The sequence below is a fragment of the Pyricularia pennisetigena genome, chromosome 1, assembly GCF_004337985.1.
Source record: "Pyricularia pennisetigena strain Br36 chromosome 1, whole genome shotgun sequence".
Taxonomy (NCBI): domain Eukaryota; kingdom Fungi; phylum Ascomycota; class Sordariomycetes; order Magnaporthales; family Pyriculariaceae; genus Pyricularia; species Pyricularia pennisetigena.
In genome coordinates, this window is record NC_043740.1 from 3,126,844 (window position 1) to 3,150,630 (window position 23,787).

The 23,787-nt window shown below is 51.2% G+C and overlaps 6 protein-coding genes across 6 annotated transcripts; 3 read left to right on the forward strand and 3 right to left on the reverse strand.

Moving 5' to 3' along the window:
• Positions 1-4,155: 4,155 nt before the first annotated feature.
• PpBr36_07492 (uncharacterized protein) lies at positions 4,156-4,654 on the reverse strand (the record flags this gene model as incomplete). The annotated part of the gene is made up of 2 exons (XM_029894629.1): positions 4,156-4,495; positions 4,557-4,654. The coding sequence occupies 2 exons, from the start codon at positions 4,652-4,654 to the stop codon at positions 4,156-4,158; spliced, it is 438 nt and encodes a 145-aa protein (XP_029748863.1).
• Positions 4,655-6,188: 1,534 nt separating this feature from the next.
• Positions 6,189-8,186, forward strand: PpBr36_07493 (uncharacterized protein; the record flags this gene model as incomplete). The annotated part of the gene is made up of 3 exons (XM_029894630.1): positions 6,189-6,285; positions 6,466-7,038; positions 7,129-8,186. 3 exons carry the CDS (start codon positions 6,189-6,191, stop codon positions 8,184-8,186), a joined length of 1,728 nt encoding a protein of 575 aa, XP_029748864.1.
• Positions 8,187-10,175: 1,989 nt separating this feature from the next.
• Positions 10,176-10,340, forward strand: PpBr36_07494 (uncharacterized protein; the record flags this gene model as incomplete). Its single annotated transcript, XM_029894631.1, has 1 exon — positions 10,176-10,340. A coding segment is annotated over one exon (165 nt), but the record flags the coding sequence as incomplete, so codon positions are not given.
• A 2,342-nt stretch (positions 10,341-12,682) lies between these two features.
• On the forward strand, positions 12,683-14,059 carry PpBr36_07495 (uncharacterized protein; the record flags this gene model as incomplete). The annotated part of the gene is made up of 1 exon (XM_029894632.1): positions 12,683-14,059. The coding sequence occupies one exon, from the start codon at positions 12,683-12,685 to the stop codon at positions 14,057-14,059; it is 1,377 nt and encodes a 458-aa protein (XP_029748866.1).
• Positions 14,060-16,268: 2,209 nt separating this feature from the next.
• On the reverse strand, positions 16,269-20,394 carry PpBr36_07496 (uncharacterized protein; the record flags this gene model as incomplete). Its single annotated transcript, XM_029894633.1, has 5 exons — positions 16,269-16,483; positions 16,570-19,236; positions 19,298-19,538; positions 19,809-19,935; positions 20,279-20,394. The coding sequence occupies 5 exons, from the start codon at positions 20,392-20,394 to the stop codon at positions 16,269-16,271; spliced, it is 3,366 nt and encodes a 1,121-aa protein (XP_029748867.1).
• Positions 20,395-21,792: 1,398 nt separating this feature from the next.
• On the reverse strand, positions 21,793-23,052 carry PpBr36_07497 (uncharacterized protein; the record flags this gene model as incomplete). Its single annotated transcript, XM_029894634.1, has 2 exons — positions 21,793-22,387; positions 22,442-23,052. The coding sequence occupies 2 exons, from the start codon at positions 23,050-23,052 to the stop codon at positions 21,793-21,795; spliced, it is 1,206 nt and encodes a 401-aa protein (XP_029748868.1).
• Positions 23,053-23,787: the final 735 nt, after the last annotated feature.

Genomic DNA, 23,787 nt, shown 5'->3' on the forward strand with positions numbered 1-23,787 from the left:
ACAAAACGGCACTTGTATCCATCGCGTGCACCCCCGCATCTCCATCTTGGAGATGAGAAAATGTGAGCCTGACCGCCTTGGCCCATTCTTCAGTGCGGCCAATCCCTGAGGGTGCTTTGACAGCAGGAGAGCAATACCGGGAAGGGATATTGACAACTGGGGCCAGGGGCCGAAAGCCAAGGGTCACCACCGAGCGCGTATGATTTTTCCCTCTTCTTTCTCGCTCATAATAGGATCGTGGGGTTGCTCACTGGAGCTTACATCCTTGGCATATCACGCTGGGGAAAGATGATGGTTGGGTGGTATTTATGGCAGTGAGGTTACATCCGACCTAGTCTACACCCTCCAACTTCCCCCAATGACACCTCACTGACTTTGGCGACGCCATCAGTGGACGTGTCGGCGTCATGCGCGAGCTGAATAATGGAGGGATGGCCGCTAAAGAGGGTAACAGCTCCCCCCCCGACTGTTCTCCGTGTTGTGATTTGGGGAAGTTCTAAGATGCCACCGTTGTTGACTGGTGCATGAGTCGCACATAGACGCAAAAGACCCCTACTTTGTACATAAGTACCGTTGTATGCACGTCGATGTTTCTAGTGGATAATTTGGCATGTCGAGTTTTTAGGAGCACTAACTGCAACTGTAATAGTTCGCTGGTCCAGAGATGAAGCTGTGGATACAGGGAGGGTTGAGGGGAGGTTGAGTCCGCTTACGGCGGCCGAACCAGACATGAACGGTAGTATTTTTATCTTGTAAGTGAAGCAAGGTGAGGACCTTACGCGGCAGAATGTGGTCAGTGCAGAGGAAGATGGGGGCCATGTGGACAACAGAGTGGATTGCATTAAAAGGGTAATTTAAGAGCTTGGTTTAGGATTTTCTTGCTTGCCTTGGTTGCAAAAGTCGATGTGGTATGAGGAAGAATACCCAGCGTGGCAGTGACCAGTGAGGTTCAAACTTCGGAGACGCGATGCGACGCTACTCTTTTCTATTCGTAACAGATACGTGTCTTTCTTTTCTTAGACGGGGTGGCGGAGAGGTCGGGGAGGCCTTTCCTGCTTGGATTGGATGCGAGGCATCCATCTAGCATGAAAAGAAAAAAGGACCAAATCTCAACTTGTAGCTCGCTGGTTGGTTCTCGGATGATTCAACTGTTCTCTGCAAGATTCAGCCGCACGAACGGGACGGCAACTTGCATGCAGAAGCTCTGTAAGCTACTGTGCAAAGTACAGATTGGCATGGAGCTGATGGCTGCCAGAAATGCGGATCGCCACATTTAGCGTTCAGAATTTTGCAGGAGCGCGTTATTCGGTGGCAACTTGTGTGCTCGTATGTAACTGGACTCTTTTTTTTTTTTTTTTTTTTCTCTCCTTTCCGGTATTCCGGAGCTTGTCCAAAGTAGAAGCCTTCCCTAGGTGATTCGATTCTAGACCTGAGCAAGGAGCAGAAAAGGCTTCAACAATTGATCCACATTTTCTCAACAAGTTGTACTGCACTATTAAGCGAGAGAAAGGACCGAGAGGAGAAAAAAGAGTCACGAAGAGAAAAAGAGACAGAATAAAAAAAAAAAATTGGCTGGAAGGAAAGTCGGTCAGGAATTCCTTCTCATTGCAACGCTGCGGCCACGTGCAGCTTCCCAAATTGCAACATGAGGTACGAAAATGCTCCACCCCCACATTGTCGGCCCGTCACACTTCCAAGAAGTGATGAGCTGCGGTATCCTACAGTCACACATTTCTGCAATTCGGGGGAACCTTATTCAGTGCTTGGTCCGACGTCTCGACCCAGGTCTGGGAAGCTAAGCCCGCCCTTGCTCAACGCTGCATACCAATCATCACCTGCCTACATCCAAAGCTACTTGAAACCCCCGGTTTTATTGAAACTGCGGAGAAGAAGAAAAACAGGGAGCACTGACTCCCGCAAAGTGTGAATGGGACGGGACGGAGACGGGCTGACAAACCCTACGCTGAATGAAGGCTGATGGCGCGTCGTTTTCCTTTTTTGGGTCTGTTTTATTCTTGGTTTCTGTAATTAACTTAGGGCGCCCATCGGGACGCTACTCGGAAAGCTTGCAACATTACTACCGGTCGGTAGTAGAGTACCATACATAGTAAGTAACGTAGACATACCATGCGCTACCACGGTTGGCCTAAAGGAACAAATGAGGGGTAAGTAAATATGCAAACCCAAGATCTTGGTTCTGGGGCAGAAAACAAGGACCGGACATTTTCATCGATGCTATCTCGGGTGAGCACAGTCCGCTCTGCCTGACAAACCAAACTGCGATATTCCTCCAATTACGAAGTACTTTGTCCAGCGATCACAACCAGGTCTGGGAATTCGATGCGCGAAGGTCCCAAAGTTGGCAGTGGAGGCAATATAAAGGTGGATAAGCGGCAGCGAGTTTATGGTTTTGTTGCTTGGGGTTCCCTGATGCTGTGCAGATCATTGTCACGCACATATCGACACAAGCTTTTGCTGCGTTACGTATGCGTTCGCTAACCCACATATGCTACCGTTGTCCTTTGATAAGCACTTTTGAGTTTCTCGTTTGCGAACGTGATTTGATCCTTTGTTGTTTATTTGATCTTATTTTCCCACAATAGATATAGTGATACTGACTCTTGCATCCCTAACTTTGCGAAGTATCTCCGTTGTCTGAATGTCCTGGCCAGGTCTCTAGTCAACATGGTCGTGTTTGATGGCTTGCCACAGCTCAAGGAGCAGGAAACTTTTTCTTCACATCACCACACTTGTTTATTGCCTTTCATTTATGTTTGGTATTGGAAAAACATGGGCGCTAGCCCCGATCTCTGGCATAGTCTCAGTCTCGGTCCATTAGATATACCTGAGCTAGCAAGTAGGGGGTCAGCCTCGGATACTCGGCTAGAAAATCTCGATCATATAGCAAAGAAAGCATCTGCAGCTAGGAATTCGGGAGGAGGTGAAGGAGATAGCTACAAGTCGTCGTAAAACTCTTGACGGTTTTTTAAGCTAGGCATCCAAACAACGTAGCCACACGGTAGTGTCATGATAAACAAAGAGGCTGAGGTGGTCCTCGTTTAGAGGATGTAACAATGCCCTGGGGCTGTAAATTAGGTGATCAAACAAGAAAACCCACCTATCACGGATTCCTATGCTGCTCCTCTGACTTAAGGCCGTCAATACGAGCAAAATAGCTATTAGCATTGACTTCTGAAATCTTACGTTCCCCATTTCTCCCCCTGAAGAATGTTACTACCTTATGCATGTACGGTCCTACAACAAAGCCTTTACTTCCACAATTTCCGGTTGAAATCAGTACTTCCGTTGATACATACATGTCCTCGTATGATTTAAATTTTTACCCTTGTGAATGAAAACCGCCGAATGGATGTGTCTTAGTCTTGCACTTTCCGAGACCAGGAAGTACATCTGCATGTCAAACAATGCCAACAATGACGTCTCTCCAAATGCTGTATCTGAAGGAGCTTTCGGTTCAGCAAGCTTTTGCTGTTCCTACAGTGGTAGACATAAGTACGGAGTGCTAAATTCGAATTTTTCTGCCCATGCCTAGATGTATAATTTCTTTACATGGACGTAACACGCCTAGCTCCACACCTGCAGCGGCATAGCGTATATACGGTTTGCGGAGTAGAGTCTGAAGACACAGGTCATGAGATACCATATTATGCAACCTTTCCTAGAGCCCCCGAGTATCTTGCCAAGACCAATTATAGCTGGTGCAGGGTAAATGTGTCATGATATGACCATTGCCTTTGTATTGGTTGGTGATGCTTTGTCTGAACAAAACTGACTCCAGGGAACGTTGAACGAGTCTCACAGGTGAACACAGCTTTTAAAAGCAAGACCAGAATCATGATAAGCTGGTAATTTCAGTGGAGCCACATAATCATATGCTTTGGTATCCCCAAGAAGTCCAGATTTTGGGCGGGATGTAATCGTGAACTTTCGCCGACCACCCGTGCAGACATCGGTGATTTTTTTTTGTTTGTTTATTCTTTTCAAAAACACGTATCCATACACGGTCAAAGACCTCTAGAGATATAGTACAGATGTACAGAGCACGCTCAGGACGCGTGGCGCATCATTTCGAGCGTCGGGATCATTATTTTGTCCCCCTTCCTCTCGAACACAAAGTACCTCACCGCCAACTCTTCAACCAGCAAGACTCTTCCTCCCCTTGGCCTGCCTCCTCGCGAGCATCTTTCTTCCCTTGGCGGTCCTGACCTTGACCAGGAAGCCGTGCTTCCTCGCACGCTTGAGCCGGCTCGTCCTGGCGGTGGTCGGGCGCGGTCCGCACCGGATCTGGCCCAGCGCCGCCGGGTTGGCCGTTATCGATGTCTTTGGCACCAGGTCCAACGCCGCCTCGGCGGTGGTCGTTGGCATGGCCGGCTGCATGATGGACGGCGACAGAAGCGACGAGCATGGAGAGCGGAAGACTGGGCTGGCCCGTGGGCAGGTCGTCGGTCTCAGGATCGGTAGCGAGGAGAAGGTCCTGGATGGACCGGTCAGCTGGGGGCAAACTCCGGATGGAAAGAGCTACTCTCTAGACAAACCTTTGCGGCCCGAGGCTCTGCACAATAGAGCTTGGTATCCTAACCGTCCGCCTCGTTACTGCCCGCAACCCGGGGGCGAGCGCAGAGACCGACGCCATTGCGGTGGCCAGCCGGGTTATTGAATGGATGTGATCGATGCGTCGAGCGATCTAGAAGCTATAGCTGGTGTTGGGCGCGCCGAAAGCGGATTTCGCGTGGTGAATGGGGAGTAGTTTCGATGGCTTTTTTTTTTTGCTCCAGGGTGAGGTCACACGTTGAAGCTTTCCACAGAGCTGTCGTGATAATTTTCCCCGACAGGCATCTTTCTGTCTGCAGGGGTTTCTTCGGAAGAAGTGGGGCCCACGCGACACGACACGACACGGCACAGACCCATTTCTTACAATTCGATGCCCGCTGGCTGGAAATGGTTGATTGTTTCCCATCTACGCATCTTTATGGCCACTTTGACGTCAATTGTTTCTTTTCTCGAAGCAAAGGAGCCACATCTTGTTCTTCCAGATGTGATATTTCAGTCTTTTGGCTCGAAAATTGTAATGTGTATTTACAGCTCCGGCCCCGGTCGGTTTCCAATGGGCCAAGACAAAAGTACCCGAATCGTGTATGAAGAAAACCTAAAGCTGTTGAAGCTACCGATGGCGGCTACTAAGTTTTGGTACCAACTCTTCCATGTACGCAACTTGCGAGTGCATTTAACTGTATACCAGCGGAACCGGGTGACCTTTCTTTTGTCCATATTGGGCATGATCGGCGTAGGAAAACAGATGACACTAAATACGTCTTGCCATCTCATCGAGCGAGCCGATGAAATGGGTCCGAAATTAGCAAAGACGTGTGCCAGTCGCATGAAAGAACTGGCGAGAAGCAGCCCATCGGTAATTAACTGCCTTAGGACCAAAAATAATTCAACTTTCAAGTTGATGGGATTGTCCCAATAAATATCCCAGCTGAACGTGGCTCGGGTCCCGCATGTATGGTATTTGGCCAAGAGATGGTCGATCCCCGTCACCAACGCCGCCTCGATATTTGACCTACCACGCTACAGTCGACTACCTAGTCATCTCAAGATTGCCAAGACGTGTCCCAAGCGGTGAACCTATCAACAGCTGAAAAGATGTCAGCCTTATTTGCTCTTGGCGGCCCCCTACGCATGCAAAATACAACTACTTCACACTTACTGTTTTTTTTTTTTTTTCTTTTTTTTTTTTTTTGTTTTCTTTACGGCTCATCAGGAAGAGTATATCAGCCGGAGCCCGGAAATTTGAGACAACTACCTATCTAGGTAAGGTGAGCAACTCCTTTTGGGTCGCACAAAAACTTCTGGGTTTCGTTTCTTGTGCCGAGGCGTCCCGTTCTTTTCGGTGCGGGGAAGAAACTGTAACGATCGAAGGATTATGAGGCTGATTCATCGGAACCCAGGATGGTGCCTATTCAGGCCTTGCGTGTCTTCTTTATGCTCGGGCGAATGAGGATGTAGATATGCCGATCGATGCCTTTCGCGCCACATTGATTTGCAGGCTAGAGTATAAAGTTTGATATTCTTTCCCGCCTTACATGTGTCCCCTACTTGAATACATATTTTACAGCTGAAGGCCGTGTCTACATCTCTGGAAATATACTCTTTCGGCCGTCAGGATGACCACCGTGGTTGAGAACACGCCTACAGGTGTTATTTACAAGGCCGCCAAAACATTCCCTGTGCCTGATCTAGATATTTTGTCACTTTTGTTCGGTTGGTAACCCCTCAAAGTTTCTCCCTTGGTAAACAGTGTAAGGAGTCCAGGCCTGGCTCCCAGCCTCGACTCCAAACGTACAACGCTATGAAGGACACCGTAAATAGGCCTTGACACCAGAAAACATAAAGTGCAGGGCCTCTCGTTTGCACTATTTAACTAACGCACCCTTCCTCCAGACTCAAAACATACAGCAGCAACTCCGCAGACCGTCATCCACATCTCAGCAGATGACCCGTCTCTGCAGTTGAACGTCTCACGTGCCAGGACCCTCACGCACGCGACGTCGGCCGCCCTCCGGCGCCACTTCAACATTGGCGCCGACGGTCCAGGGCGGGACATAGTCTCGGTCGTCTCAACGGGGCACTACCTCCTGCCAGTGCTCTGCTATGGCATCATCGGCGCTGGAGGAGTTCTTTCGGCCGCCTCGACTGCGTCAACGCCTAGTGAGCTGGCCAGGCAGCTCCTGAGCAGCGAGAGCAAGATCTTCTGCTGTGTGGAGGGCCTGAAGGACGTCGCCGTCAAGGCGGCCGAGGAAGCAGGCTGGGGCCGGGGTGGCGGGGGCAGGTTGTTGGTCATGGGTGAGGGCAGAGAGTGGACGCTAAAGGTTGTCCAGGCCGACGGCTCGCTGGGGCGGAGCCTTATCGATGAGAGCGACTTGCTTCCCTGGCAGACCATCACGGACCGAAAGAAGCTGGAGGATAGTTTCGTCATCATGATATACAGCTCAGGAACTACGGGTCTTCCAAAGGGTAAGCAGGCAACTGAAATACAGAACACCAAAAAAAACAGGGGCTCGGCAGCTTGTGCTAGGGAGGGATTTGCCGCTGACAAAACTACAGGCGTCAAGCTCTCGCACCGGAACCTTGTGGCCCAAACCGTCATACCAGGAGACTTGATCAGGCAGTCGTGGGGCGGACCGCAGCCTAGTTGGGATTATCGCACCCTGGCGCACCTGCCGATGGCGCACATCGCCGGGATCCAGGGCTACCTCATCAACCCCTTCTACGTGGGCGGGGCGACGTACTGGATGCCACGGTTCGACTGGCACAAGTTCCTCGGGTACAACAAGCAGTACAAGATCACCATCTTCTTCACGGCTCCGCCCATCTACCTGATGATCGCCAATAGCCCGGACGTGACGGACCAGTTCGCGAGCCTCGAGATGGCCATCAGCGGCGCGGCACCGCTGGGCAAGGAGCTGCAGCTCGCAGCAAGCCGCAAGCTCGGGACGGGCGGCAACGTCTTCATCAGCCAGACGTGGGGCCTGAGCGAGACGTGCGGCAGCGCGACGCTGATGCCGCCCGGCATGGACGACGACACGGGCAGCGTCTCGGCGCTCATGCCCAACATGGAGGCGCGCATCGTGGACGACGACGGCCGCAACGTGGAGCCGGGGCAGGCCGGCGAGGTGCTGCTCCGCGGGCCCGTCGTCTGCAACGGCTACTTCAGGAACGAGGCGGCCGACGGGGAGAGCTTCGTCACCGACGACGACGGTGGCCGCTGGTTCCGCACGGGCGACGTGGCCCACGTCCGCGGTGGGCTCGTCTACATCATCGACAGGAAGAAGGAGCTCATCAAGTACAAGGGCCTGCAGGTCGCGCCCGCCGAGCTCGAGGCCCTGCTGCTCAGCCACCCGGCCGTGCTGGACGCCGCGGTCATTGGCGTGCCCGCGGTCGAGGGCGACGAGACCAGCGAGGTGCCCAGGGCCTATGTGGTGGCGGACCGGAACAAGATCGACGCCGACGCCATCAAGGACTTTGTCAAGCGCAACGCGGCCAACCACAAGCAGCTCAGGGGCGGCGTGGTCTTCCTGGACGCCATCCCCAAGAGTGCTGCTGGCAAGATACTGAGGAAAGATCTGAGGGCGCTGGCCAGCAGGGGACAGAGTAAGCTGTGAGGTGGGATGAGGGGGAAACTGATGAAAAGCAGCCCGAGGATGCCGCCATAGTACGGCAGGAAACAATTAGGTGCATCCAAATGTATTCATATCAGGTGATATCTGGTTGTCCAGTCTAGTCAATTACTTTATGAATATATACATGTATATGTATATAGGTTTATAAATATATATTAATTTTTCTTTATTCGTCTCCCGCATTCACACTTGGTGTTTTTTTTTTTTTTGTCCTGTTACAGTATCTATCTAGGCCGCTCTCGCATCCCGGATCTGCCCGCAGCTGCCCGCAGCGCAATTCTCCTCGTATAATGAATGTATAATGACAAGCCGAAAGGCATAGGACGAGATGTTGCGATGATTCGTGGCCTTCTGAGGCAGCCAACGAGCGCAGGGATGGAAGAAAACGTCCACGGGTGTAATAGCATGTAAGTGGCAAAGCGCACTTCGTAAGACGACTTTCCTATCAGGGCAAGCAGCTGAGCCATTGTTCCTTGACGGTTCGTTTATTGGCATCAGTCAAACATCGGATGGAGGAGGCATACCCTGGTGGAGCACTCCCGAACCGGGGACAACCCTTTTTTTTTTCTTCCTCTATGGTCAAGGGTATTGTTATCCGCACCCACAAAAAAAAAACCCACTTTCAACAACGCCTTCTTCCCCTTTTATTCCGGCCCTCGCTATTCCGTTCAACGGATCCCGGGATGTTACCCCTATCTTTTTTTATACCGCATAGTCATTTTGGTCCGCAAAGACCCTAGGGAAGATCTTCAGAGGCATCCGAAGGGTAGTTTGGGGAGCAACACAAAAATAAGTAGCTGAGTAGCATCGACATCGCTAAGATCGTGGGATCCCCGTCTGCAAAGGCCCTTTCCTTGCCCATGCTGGAAAGACGGAAGAAAGAAAAAAAAAAAAAAGGTGGACGAGTCGCGCCGACAACTGCGCAAAGCAAGGCAAGATGAACATTACATATCAGACCAAAACAAGCCATACTGCTGTTATTATTATCAGCAATGCCCACATGCTCATGACGAAAAAATGATATTGAAACCTTCTATTGGGCTTGCAGTCCGATGTCTCGTGGTGTTCGGAAACCGATTGACGTCGTCGTGCAAGCACAATGGAGAATCGAAGCGACCAGATGAAAATTTGTGCCACTGGGCCCAAAGTCCCTCTGTGTGGTTTGGTGCTCCTGTGTATTCCTTTGTGTGTAATGTGCAATAAGTTTTCATGCGACGTTACCTTTTTCGCACCCTGGATGGAGGGTATATCTCGGCAATCGTGCTGTCCATCGGCTTTTGGCTTACGATGTTTTTCTTTTTTTTTTCTTATTCTTTTTTGAAAATATGATCACGAAAATGTGCACCGCCAGTCATGATTTGTGCTCTCGGAGACTTGCCCCATCTGGGCAGGTGATGTTGAAGTGGGCGTTCGTAAACGCCACATAACTAATACCTGCCTAACTTATTTGAACCGTGAATGCGTGATACTTACAAGCACCAATTGATCATCGGCATGTAGACCCGGGTGCCGTCGACGACAAGGGCCTTGAACGGATGATCGACAGCAACGGTAGCTTGGTCGAAAAGCCGTTGGTCATCTGTGATCGGAAGAAAGGCATGGCGTGGCGGGCAGCGGTTGTTTTAGAGTCCCTCACCTAAAGAAGAAACCCTGGTTCTAGACAAAGGAGTGGATGTTGTCCAGCACATGCATGCACAGCGGCAAGAGTGGTTCGACAGATTGTCAATTCCTTCTGCATCTCTTGGCAAACCGACAATGTTTCATAAAACACAACACATTTTTCAATGGTACACGTGTGGTAGGTCTGTCTTGCATCTATTAGAGAAGCAAAATGGTTGGTTTTGCCCATTGCAGTTTCTGTCAGTCTAGACTAGCAGTAGCAGTAGGCTAGAAGTATACTGTAGTCAGTCGGTCACTGGGCAAAACTGGGTGGGTACTTTGCGTCGTAAAAATTGTGATTGACGGTAAACTTGGTCGCTCGAGAGCCTCAAAAACCTCCGAGTGGTGTCGCAGCTGCAAGGCACGGCAGCCAATGGAGCTACGACCGACCCAACTTGGCTAACCCCTAGGTGGGGTGAACAATGGTGGGGGGCATCCTTGACCAGACAGACGAAGCCAGGCACATCTTGCCCGTGATTGGCCCATCTTTGCCAACCATCCAATCCCCATTGCCCATTGTATTCGCTGGGCGTTGCTTCAGATTCGGAAAAAGTCACCCGCCACCATCTTGAACAATTTCCAAACTGGCAAGACAGGATAAATTACGCAAGCAAGAGCAAGCGTGTCTGTCTTGTGCGTTGTCGACGTTCAACTACATCATTGGCTCTCAGCAAGCGCCATTCCGCTGAAAAGAAAAAGAAAAAAAAAAAAAAGAAAACGCGACAAGGGCGTAACGCAACGCAATACGGGCACGACTGGCAGCAGCTTGACTCTGAATTACTAGGCCTGCTAGGACCAGACTAAGATATCTTCAATGCTGTCAATCATTATGCAGTGGAGTGTGGCGGCCTCACTGGAAACACCCGAGGTAAAAGAGGCGCAAACAAGATCTTTGCGGAGAAACAAACGAGGCGCGTGGCCGTGGCGCAAGCTGTACGTGGACTTGTCGACCTGGTCATGTTTATGCGGTGGAGAAACTACTCGGTCATGGCGGAAACCGCAGTTCATGGTCAGCGCATCAAGATGGGGTGAAGCTTGGCCCGGACGGGAGTATCTGGCACTGTGGCACTGACTTTTGACTGACAGAAATCGGCCGAGATAGATCAATACAGCACTGAGAAAAAGGGTAATATTATAGCTCAGCTCGAGTTCAGACGACAAGTCTGGGGAGGTGTGCGCTGAGTAGTATGTTGTTATCAGTTACCATTGAGACACCCAAGGTCCACGTACAAGTGCAACCGACAGCAAAACCGTTGGTCACATTGTCTAATAGACCACAGCAGCTTGATTGCATGTCCTTCTGATGTTGATCATGGTCATCTCTTGTCCCGAAAACGACGGGAAAAAAACACACGCACGAACGGACAATCAACAATTAAATTGGAACACAAGCGTCTTTTTTGTTCTGTGGTTTCGTTTCAAGGTCGCATGCTGAATAGCCAGGAACAAGGCCCGGATTCGACCCGAGCTGGCGCTGTCGCTTCCCTTGCCCCCCGCAATTAGTGGGGTTCAGCCCCTGTTGTTCTTTTTTCCCAAGCGACTGCCGGCGATCGGCAGTAGGAGTCACACCTTGCAGGGACAGCACGGCGCTGTGTAACCAATCAATGATTAACCGCGAGCGAACCCCTGGGAATATGCGATGCGCCTCTCGGCCCCCTTTTTACACGTCCGTCTCCATCGAGAACAATCCACAACCACCAAAAAAAAAAAAAAAAAAAAAAAAAAAAAAAAAAAAAAAAAAAAAACTGCCACGCAGAAATGATCTCCTTCTCCTTTTTGCAATCCCTGTCCCGGTAAAGGAAACATGGCAAAAGACAACGCTGAGTGGCGTAGACCGGCCGTATTGTAATTACTGTTCTGGGCTGTAGTAGTAGGTAATGCAGCTGAGAGGCGCAAAGCTCCACTCCACACATACACACAACCAACACACATACACACATACCATGATCCGCAGCTCGGGTAAGAGGAACCCAGCCTTTTCCAAGGATGTTGCGCCCTACCTACTGTGCTGTACCGTATGTGCAGTACTTCCTAGACGGGCAAGACAGGGCTGCATGCATGTCTTGGGATGATGTACTGTACAATATGGAGCAAACATGAACAAAGCGGTTATATAACACTCATTCTCCCACACCAGTCCGTCCATTGTAGCATCTCTATTCACTTTCATCTCAGTTCAGTTTGACATCGGATTAGTCGTCGAGTTTCAACGGGTGATCCTTTCTTTGGTTTCTTTCTCTTTTCTTTTTTTTTCATCCACTTTCTTTCTATTCTTGTCATTGTTCTTTGGCCCAATCTTTGCCTTTGTGCATAGCAAACGACAACAACGACAAGCCGGTCTTCTCCATCTCGGATTATTCAACAACAAAGACAAGAATTCATTGTTTGCTTTGAAGCCAGGTGCCACTCTTACATCAGACACAAGGACAGTCGAGCCTTTCAGATCTCGCTCACTTGCTCGTCAACTATATTCTTTTTCATTTTTGTTCTCAACCCTGACACAAACACGCCAACCGACGTGTAACTTCGAGGACAATCTCTTTATTCACATTCTCTTCTATTTTACTCACGGACAATCCGCCATTGTCCTATTGTACACATTGTAGCCGCGTGTGTGCCCCGTACATAAAAAGGGACCGACGACAGTCGCTTGTTACATCCGTCAACTTGGCATTTTTCTTTTTTATCCTGTCAACAAACCACACTCGATCATACCTTCCGATCAGCCATCATCAAGCTTTTATCTGCTTTCATATTTTCTCCCCCATCTCATCAACAAGCCATCAGATTAACCAGCACAACGGCAACAACAATAAAAGATGCCTTCTCTCATGAGCACAGCATCTTTGGCCTTCGCGCTGGCCGCGTCGGTCGTTAACGCCCACATGGAGATGAGCTTCCCTGCTCCTCTCAGATCCAAGTACAACCCCGCCGCCAAAACCGTCGACTCGGACATGGTCTCGCCTCTGTCGTCTTCGGGCTCCAACTTCCCTTGCAAGGGATACCTGTCCGACCTGGGCACGCCAGCCGGCAAGCCTTCTGCGACCTTTTCCCCGGGCCAGAAGTCAAACATGACCATCATGGGCGGTGCAGCCCACAACGGCGGCTCGTGCCAGGCCTCGCTCTCGTACGACAAGGGTAAGACTTTCAAGGTCATCCAGTCGTGGATCGGAGAGTGCCCCATCAGCGGCGGTTCCAGCTTCGACTTCACCATCCCTTCCGACGCCCCTGCCGGCGACGCTGTCTTTGCCTGGACCTGGAACAACAAGGTCGGCAACCCGGAGCTTTACATGAACTGCGCTGTCGTCACCATTGGAGGTGCTCCCAAGAACCGTGTCCGCGGCATGCAGCCTCGTGCCGCCGTCGCCTTTGCGCAGCGCCCGGCCCCCTTCCTCTCAAACATTGGCAACGGCTGCAAGACTGAGAACATGGTAGTCGACTACCCCAACCCTGGCCCCGATGTCATCCACAAGGGCACGGCGACCAAGCCTACTTGCGATGGTGGTGCTGGTCAGGGATCTGGTGCTGGTGCAGCAGCCCCTTCGGCCACTTCGTCGGAGAACCCTGGTATCCCTTCCGCGGCCCCTACTTCGGCCAACCCTGGAATCCCAACTCCCGCCCCTTCTTCAGCTAGGTTAGTCTCTCCCTCTACCCTCGTCACCTCTCTCATCCCGTCCTCTACTGCCCCGGCTTCCGAGGCTACCTTGACTTCTCGCCTCGATTTCATCCCTCCCGTTATTCCTATAACTAACAAGAAACCCAGCGCCACTCCCACTCCCAGCGCTGACCCGACCGGCTCCCTCCCGGGTGGCGTCTTCATCACCGCCACGAAGCCCGGTGCCGCCGCTCCGACCGCCCCGGCTGGGGGTGCTAACGGCACTGCCCCTACCGGCCCTACTGGTGCCCAGCCCGGCGGCGCCCCGGCTCCCACCGGCTCGCTCCCCTCGTCCGGCGGCGGCAGCACTGCTCCCGTCTCGGGCCAGCAGTCCGGCGCCTGCACAGACGAGGGCGCATATTTTTGCCTTGCGGGCACCAGCTTCCAGCGCTGCGCCTCGGGCAGCTGGTCCTCGCCGATCCCCATGGCCCCGGGTACTTCTTGCACGCCTGGCCAGTCGGCGACGCTCTTTGGTCGCTCCAACAACAAGGTCCGCCGCGCTGGTGCGCGCAAGTTCACATCTCCTGTGAGTGCTGCTTAAATCTTTTCTGTAGAAACGGGAGGGCTTTTTGATCAAAGACATTTGAATGAATCATGTTTAACTAACATATTTCTCAAAGTGGACTCAGGCTTAGTGGGCACATGTCTAAGTGATGTCTGAGCATTGCCGCGTGCATCACGACACACAAACAATGGGGAAACCCTCCTCTCTTCTCTTCTCTTCCATTCTTGAACAAACCTTTTTTTCTCTTTTTTTTTCCTTCTTTGACAATGACCCTGTTTTCTTTCATTTGCAATCTTTTGATACCCCGCTGCACAGATATCTCTGGGATTCATGGCGGACTTGTGTTTTCTTGTTTTTTTTTTCTTTTTGTTTCTTTCTCCAACCTGAACTTGATGTTCCTAAGGTCGGCAACATTTTGAGGAGTGATCATCCCCTTTTCCCCATTTTTTCCATTCTTCAACTTTCACATGGACGGACGGTCTGCATAGACACATAAAACAGTGTGTGGCTGGCGTTTTTCTTTTTCTTCGTTTATCAAGAAGGCTTTTGTTTTCCCTGTGCTCATATCTTTCACAAAAACGACCTCTCTCTCCTTTTTATCAAATAACGGACCAAAACGATACAAAAAAAAAAAGATAGGCTTCTTTCCCTCCATGTGCATTAAGAGCACTATGGAAATACACAAAAAACATATCTCACCACACATACCTTGCTGCCTCGCGTATTTAAGATGAACTCTTTTTATATTTGCCCAAAAGTCGACCAAACGCAGCAGAACTTGTACAATCTCGCACCACAGAACAAGAACTGTGCTTTCCCATTATTGACTTATTCTCTTGCATCTTTCGCACAACATCACTAGTGCCATGGTCAAGACCCTATAGACTCTCTCCTTGCTTGTAACAACTGTTGCAAGAAAGAACGTCGTGGTGATTGAAAGACGAGAGAGCCTATCTAGCAGTTTATGCACAAAGGGGAATCAGTAAAACTGAAGCATGGACGGCAGTACCATTTACCGGATACAACAATTAGGGTTTGATTTTTCCTCGCCTGAATTTTACTACTGGACTGCACACAACATCCCCTTGCTGCTCGCCCCTGCTCCCAAAATGATAAAACAACTCGACCCTTTTTACACCACCATTGCCACTTGATTCTCGAAGCATCAAGGGTCCAGTTATCGTATATACAATTCACCGCAGTTTATTGCAGCTTGACAGGGCTTTCCAGGCATCTGGCCTCAATTTGAACCCGCTACCCTCCCATCCAGCAACCCAAGAGTTCTTTTCTTTTTTTTTTACTTCTAGTTGCTGACTATGGCAAACACCAACTCATCACCGCCCTCAGTAACCATTCCCCCCCAGTGCGTCTATGTCCGCTATCGAAAAGACAAGGAGTGAGAAGGGCCAAGTATACAAAGTACGTTAAGGAAGACTTCCGTCCAACCAAAAACCAAGAAAAAAAAATTAGGCTTTTGTGTACATGTGATGCTTGAGGGAATGGGTGAAATGCTGGACGAGATGAGCTGTTGATAGGTTAGACTAGATGGCGGAAATCCTAACTGCTTGCCCTCCCATCACAACCTGTATGGTCAGTGATATTGTTGAGTTGGCAAAGGGAACAAGTGAGGCGCCAATTTCTCGGAGTCTAATCCATGCGTGATATGAAAAGTCCAAGAGTAAAAAGCTAGAGTAAAGCTATCCCTCCCTCCCGCCGTCCTCCATCGAAGACTGCAAATCTCCCAAGCCTGGCGAATGCCAAAACGGACCCGTTCTGCCCTCGAGCGAGGATGCCAGGACAGCTTGCGCGACCGGCCCAACCCATCCTTGGTGCGAGATGAATACCAGCCATGTTCCCCCCCCAAATCAATGTAAGCTGGTAGCCATCTCGGCGTAATAGCAATCTCGCGGTCCCGAGATGCGGCGCTGTGCTCAGCATAAACATAGATGGAAATAAAGTGGTTTTCTTGGGGATTCCGATCCTGCTAAGAATCAGATGTGGCGGCAATCAAAGATGAAATTGATTTGTCCCAGAAACCAGATGAAAATCTTGAGCAAGCAACCTGGTGAAATGAGTATTGCAATGTTACCATCTAGTCACAGTCGAAGACGCTATGACAAAAGCCTCGTGTCGCCCACGGCGCTTCCGAGTGCTTCATCAAGTCGGAAAGAAAGGCTGAACGTCTAGGGTCTGTCGCGGGGACGCTGAGAAGGACGCTGTAGTTGCTCGGTGCAGCTGTGATCTCTCATTTGCCTTCCTCAGGGGCATCGGACTGGCGGCCCTGTTGGCTCATTGGCAGCTGATGACCTTGCTGACCACCCTGATGCTGACCATGCCTAGCCCCACCGCCATAGTTGTTGTTATTGTTGTTACGGTGTTGACCGCCGTACTGGTGCTGATGCATTTGTGGGCTGGATCCATATTGAGGGCCTGCACCGTTATAGCCGCCCCTCATTCCCACTGTACGTGTTCTTGTCAGCCACGGACATTTCGACACTCAAATCTTGATGGTGAAAATCATTAATAAGAAAGAAAAGGAAACCTACTGTGTCCAGGATGACCAGAGGGAAACACAGGCTGCTGGAACTGCATGCTGGGACTAACACCATACATAGGCTGGCCCTGCTGGGAGCCCTGCTGAGACATCATCGCAGCCTGAGGCCTCCCAGGACTAGGGTAGCCCCCAGTGGCACCAGGAATGGGCTGGGGCGCAGCTGCGCCGCCTGGAACGAACTGCTGGTGACCGCCTGGGTACATCATCGGGGGACCGCCGGCCACCATCTGGTTCGGAGCGGGTAGAAACTGCCCTTGGATCATCGGGACCGTCATTGGGCTACTGTTCTGCTGGGGCATATACTGCGGGTTGTTGGAAAAAGAGCGGTAGTTATTCATCTGCGGCGTTGAAGGCATAAAGGGTGGCATCACGCCCTGCTGGTACGGAACCTGTGCAGGGGATCCCATTGATGGTGGATATCCGATAGGCACCTGGGGCATCCGAGGAGAGGCATAAGACTGAGCTGAGTTGGAGTGCATCATCCTATGGTCGTCTCCGCCAGCATAAGAAACGTGTGGCATGTGGCCGTGCTGGGCTCCAGGCATCTGCATGGGAGGCATGTGCGGAGACTGCCGAGGTGCAAGGTTGTGGGCGCCCTGCTGCATATGGAGCGGCAATTGATACTGATGAGCCATCATTGCATGCGGCTGATTAGGCGTTGCCATAGAACCACCTCCATAAGGCATCTTCTCGAGGTACTCAGTGTATGTCATATGCATCGTCGAGTCAGGTGCCTCGTCATCCTTCAGCTGCCGCCATGTGGGCAAAGTATCATATGCGGGGCGCAAGCCCTCGTTCTCATCCCAGTTGCGTCCAGCGGGGGGTGTCGCAGTCTTGATGTGGGCCAGGATGTTGCACTTCTTGACGTCGACAGCTTTGGTCTTGCGGCGAACCAGCGGTCCCGGCGCGAGGGTCGATTGAGGCGGCACTTCGATATTGCTCATGCCCAAGCCAGAATTTGACCCATTGCTGGGTCCCCCGCCATTCGGGTTGAAGGCAGGTGCAAACGCGTTAGGTCTGAATTCATGGCTGTTGGGGTTGAGCTTGGGGTGCGCCATGTGCATCTGTAGTGGCGGTAATTGAGGGTTGTAACCCACAAGATTCGCCGGTCCAGTAGGAGGGGGACGTTGGTTCGGGAGCGCATGTGGCATGGCCATCTGCTGCGGGTTCCTGTTGGACTCAACCGCGCGAAGCCGCGAGCTCAAATTGCCTCCGGCTTGCCGGCCTTGGGGTCCATACTGCGACGCTCGGCCATCACGATAAGAGTTGTTGTATCCTCCAGACGGAGTATAAGACGGACGGTTTGAGGGGTGGCGCTGGTTCTGGTTAGCCGAAACCGGGGTCTGCTGGGGCGCTCCAGATCGCGATGCGTTGCGAACTTCTGGGGTAGCTTGAGGAGCAGTGGAATTGACGGCATGTGCCTGGTCCTTGCCTGACTTGACGGCAGGCTGTTTGGCCGGAGTCTCAACATCCTTTTCCTTGGTCAGTTTGGCCTTAGCAATCTCCTCAGCATTCTGCAGAGCCTTCTCTTGGATGGCCTTTTGCTTCGCCGGGTCCTTGGCAATGATGGGGATCAGGTCGCTTGGCACAGGAGTGGAGAGCTTGAAGCTCTCCCCGAACTTCTTGAGGTCTTGCAGCTTGTCGCGCTGATCGGCCTTGACTTTGCTTGTGCGTGCCTCCTTTGCCTTCTCTCGTTCCCGTGACGCAAAATGCCTGAAATGGAGAACAAGGTCGCGCTCTACTGTGGAAGTGGCACTAGGGGCTGCCGCACCAGGCTTCGTTTGGGGGGAAATTGCCCGGCCAGCTGCAGCAGCGGGCCGCAAAGAAGTCGCGGGTTTCGGTTCATCCGTCTTATTTGAATCCGTCGTCTTGTCGGCTGATTTTACCTCGGCTGCCTTGGGGTCTGCCTTTGCATCCGTCTTGGGCTCCGGCTTGGGCTCGGATTTTGGCTCAGGGGTCTTGGCCTCAACATTTTTAGGTGCGGACGACTTGTTTTGAACATTCTTCGAGGCTTTGCTTTCAGTCGAATTCTGCGTCGTTGGCTTTTTCTGGCTACCCTTGAGCTGCGACGAGATAATGGCAGGATCGACGGGCGCGCCAGCAACCGAGCCTTGTCCCGCACCAGTTGGTGCGCGCTTCGCAGGAGGGGTGTACTTGTTTTCTCGACTTCCACCCAGCGGGGGGAAGTCCTGGCGGCGGACTCCACTGTACCTAAGCAAGTTGTTAGCTATAATTGAAAGCCCCGATGTTGTCGAGGGACTCGATACATACTTATCCTCCTCGTCACCCTTGGCATCGTTGCCGCCTGAATAATCCATCACACGCTCCTCTGCCACGTGCGAAGTTGTCGGCGCGCTGCCGAGGATCTCTTGCTCCTTGCGCTTAGCAAAAGCATCCCTCTCCTTGTAGTTAGGGTGGTTCCTGTTGATGGCCGTCGTATACAAGTTTTCATTATAGCTTGTCTTAACACCGAACTTCTTCTCATTGGTCGCGAACTGGTCCCATTTACCTCCGTCTTGCGAGGAGTCATTCAAAGACATCCTCTCGAGACTGCCATCGATCTCGGAGCCGCTGTCCGGCACCCAGGGCTGGAGGACACGCTCTACTCCAGGCCGATTTTTGGATATGGCCGTGTCTGTTCGAAACCCGGTGCGATTTCCTGCAATCAAGATTTAGCGTCACCCATGATACATTTGTCCGGGCGGTTCCTTGCTGCATACCGTTCTGCATTTTACCATCTTTGTTTGTAACATTGCCACCAGTGTTGCGAGCCTCAGACACATCCTTTCTCGAGAAAGTCATTGTGGGCTCTTCCCTTTTTGCTGATCCGTTTGAAATGTCGCCGGGGCCCTTACGCCGCTGAACCATCCTCAGAAAGAAGCTGGACGGATCTGCCTGGTTGTGGGCATAAATGCCTTCGAACTCAGCGCCAGAGTTGAGAGTAATCCGGGCTCGTTGCCCCTAATCTCGAACGAAAGAATTGTGTTAGAAACGGCAGTGATTGATGTGACGATGAGGACAAGTCAACGTAGTAAAATGAGTGGGTAAGGTAGTAGTGGGTTGTGGGGATTAAACTACAGAATAGTGGATGTGCGACAGAACCGCAATTGAAATGAATGTGGGAAGCTTGACTTGATCCAAAATTGAAATTGACAACAATAGTTGACAGGTCGATCCAGGAATGTTGAGACGAGGTAGGTGTTGCAAAAGGGCCTAGGGATATTAGCTCACCTCACGCAGCGATTCTATCTTTGACTGCTTGATGTTGTCGGCGTGGTTCTGTTGTGGAGTCTGGGTCGATCTACCCGTAATAGGATTCTTGGCAGAGGTCCAAGCCTTCTGCGCGGCGGGAGGCTGTCTGCAGAGAGGAAAACCGGTCGTGTCAGTCTTGGGTTAAATTTCCGCAAGCAATTGATGAGAGGCTTGGTCGAAAAAAAGCTGGCGAGTGCGTTCCCACCTCGTGTGCGGATTTTTGTCACACCATGGGGAAACACAGGGCGGCAATGGGTGGTGGTGGTTGTTTGTTCGTTGCTGGCAATTGCGTGCGTCCTGGAAAGTTTTTGGTGTGTCGAACTAGCCCCGGGCTGTGCTTGCTTGCTTTGCTTGCGGCGGGAGGTAGGCTGGCCGCTCCAAAATGGTACCAGGGAAAAATAAAAATGGGGCCAGGAAGGAAAGTGCGGTTTGATGTGTCGTTTTCTTACCTGGTGGTAGGACTCGAGCTCCTCCTTCCTCCGTCGTCCAGCTTGCCACTATAAAAAGACCGTTCCACTGGTTGTTGTGGTTTTTTGGCAGTGGGTTGCGTGGTGTTCTCGTTCATCTATCTATCGTGTTGTTGCGCAAGTGGGTAGGTGAGGTAGGTCGGTAGGTTTGTACGGCGGGAGTCAGTGATTACAGTGGTCGGGTCGCAAGAAATTCTTGGTGGAAGCCAGCGGTAGCTGGTACGTCGAGGTGCAGCGATTAGGTTGGACTTAAGTTCGGGGCGTCGTATCGTGTCGTGAAGAAAATCGGTTGGCGCGATTACAATCATGTAATTTTCTGGCAAGCCGCACTCGTTTGTTGGTCGAAACAGCGTGTGGAGATGCAGAAGAGAAGCTGACCAAATATACGTCGGCGGCTGCTCCAATACAAAAGAAGGCTCAAAGAGATCGAGTGGAAGAGAATGGTCGCCGGGCGAACGAACGTAGGTACCGTACGTACGTCGTAGGTACAGTCAGTGGTAGATGATGGGAGATTTCGGTGTGGCGCGCGAATCAGTGTTGGTACGATACTAGGTTTGTTTGTTGGCCTTCCAAGGGCGGCCGTCAGAATCCAGCCTAACAAGTGAGAGAATTCCCACCAACAACAAGAAAAGAAGTATGCACTTAAAGATCAGTGCCAGATTGTGAAGGTAAGAATGAGGAGGGATGTGAGGTGTCCTCAAAGTGAAGCTGCCTCGGGAACGGGCCAGAAGTTAACAGCAGAAAGTCAAACAATACGGGGAGCTCTCTTCTTTTTTTGAACCAACCTTGCAACACAGCCCGTCAATTCACAAATCCGTCCATTGACAAGAGATGGCGGCCTCAGGCACAATTCAGCTCTCAGACCCCACATTCTAGAGAGTACTGGGATCAGTAACCTATCAATTGGTGATCATCAGGGTTCGGGGAAAGGCTGTTGTGGACCCGCCAGGTTCCCAACATCTAGCGGCCGCCAAGGCGTGTTTGAGATTGAATCCCAGCACCATTCATCTTCGCCGATGGAAATGGTGGCGCCTGGACCTGTAGCAGTAGAAATTCGTTTCGAACAAATATTTTCTTCTCGACAAGCCCATGACATTCTAGTCGCCCTGAAGTTATTCTAGCCTCATATCGCATCAGAGCTTTGTTTTTTTTTCTTTCTCTCACCTCGTTGCAGGTATATGTGCCATGCCCCTGAAACCAGTCCAGAGAAACACACGTGAGCGGCCTTATGGGACAAACCAAACCCCTGGAATACCATGCTGTACATAAGGCCCCCGTTGCCCAATTGTGGAGTCTTTGTCTGGTTGCTGCGTTTACCACGGCCCGCCTAGCTGTCAATGGAAACAATTGGGAGTAAGTTGTAATTATACGTAAATCTCAATGCTTCGTAAATCTCTTGCCAAGCTTACATACTATAATCAGGTTATGTAAAGGGTCCTTCAACCATCTCCACCTATAACACCTTACCAACCAAAGACACTGGCCAGCGCATTCTTTCATCGCATAGTACATTTGCAATCCCACGCCGGCGAAGGGCCGCAGAACATATGGAGAGTCAAAGCTGACGTACCTGCCCATAGCCCTGACGATCTTCTTTTAGGCGGTGCGGAGGAGAAAAACCAAGTATTCATCAAGTCGTTAGTGAGCCTCGTGTATCCATCTACCCGTGGCCCCATCTCTATCTCGTATTTATCAACCGCCTTGTCGAGACGATCAGCAACAGATACCTCTGGACTGTTGTTTTCAACCGCCGCGATTATAGCTGTCGACAAATCTAGGGCATCTTCGACACCGAAATTGACGCCCTCGCCCGCAAATGGGGTCATGACGTGTGCCGCATCGCCAATGATTGTAACCCCCCGACGGTGCTTCCAGCGGAACCCCACAGGAAGCATGTGGAGCCGACGTGGGATGTATTTCTCACATTCTGCCAGGCCATCCTTCAAATTTCCGTCGCAGTCAACAAACGTGCCGTTCTTGGAGTATCTCCTTGACTTCAGCCAACGCGGGCGGATTCTTGCGCTGCTCCTCCATCCAGCTCTCGTCAGCCTTGAAGATGGCATAGACATGGAGCTCACCAGAACCCATTTGCTAGATTACCAGTTCACGGCCCTGAGAGTATGCGAAAACGCTACCGCGGTTCACCAGCTTGTAAAGCTCAGGGTTCCCGTTTCCGGCTCCGGTATGGCAAGCTCGTACATGCTAAGGCCTGAATAGACCGGCGTCTGGTTGCTCAACACCTTGCGCACCTTACTCCATGTTCCTTCTGCACCAACAATAAGGTTGAAGCAGCCGGACTCGGTGCCGTTTCTCAAGATGAGGCGCCCATCCTCTGCGATGCTTTTCAAGTGGTGGCCCCAACGAATCATCCCTTTGGGCAAGCTCTGACCAAGCAGCTGCCTGAGCAAGACGCGGTCAATTTCAGGACGTGAGCCAGCAAGGCGAGTCTTGTCCTTCCCTGAGGCCTCGAGCTGCATCAGGATACTACACTTCTCATCCGTTATTTCCATCGCCTCACCATCGTAGCGTGCCAGCTCCTCAAAGTCCTTGTCGAGACCGGCTTCTCTCGTGGCGGCCAGGCCGGTGTCGGTATGTAGGTCCTGAGTGCCGCCCTGTGACCTATAGTTGGGAGAGTCATCGCCCTCGAAAACAGTGCATTCAACATCGACTAGGTGTAAGAGACGTGCAAGCATGCAGCCGACTGGCCCAGCTCCAATGATCGCTATCTTTGGACTTGAAAGCGTTACAGTGGCCATCATGTAATGTTTTGAAGAACGGGTTCTGTCCCTGGTTTTGAGAGAAATAACACTGTAAATGGACACTAGTGTGGACCTAAATATTATTTGAGATGGGACTTTTCGACGACTATGTTTGCAGTGTTGAAATATCTTGTAGTTGAACACTATAAAAAGCTTGGCAAAAAAAAAGAAAAAAGGTCTTGGCTTCGATGTGTTTATAATTCGTGCTAGGGTAAAGTCCGAAAATCCAACAAACATTGCTTGATATTCAGATTGCACAGGCCTTCAACAGATGCAGTACTTGTATGCTTCGCTCGTATGTTGCCATTGATCCGTCCGAGTCCCGGAGGGTTTGTTCGGCAGCTTCCAGTGCAATCAACTTGTCAACGCCAGTGGAAACTAGCGCGGATGCAGAATTGGCCTTTCGGTCCTAGCTATAGGCAAGAATGACGGACCACCGCGAGGCGAACCATGTTAGAGGCTCGCTGGTCTGACTTATAAGAATCGCTGTCCGTGCGATGCTCTCCTAAAACATAAAACCAATTACCAACAAAGTCGGCGTTAGTGGACCATGGCAAAGGCCTCACTGCGCTATCGTCGTATTGAGACTTTGAAATGCGAGACCGATAGAAGGACGGGATGCTTCTTCCCACGCAGTACGTCATTGAAAGTCACCTGTTTTGTTCGGAAAGGTGAGTGTATAATTGCGCACTGCCGCCCTAGACACGGGATTTAGCCGCAATTCAATAGCAG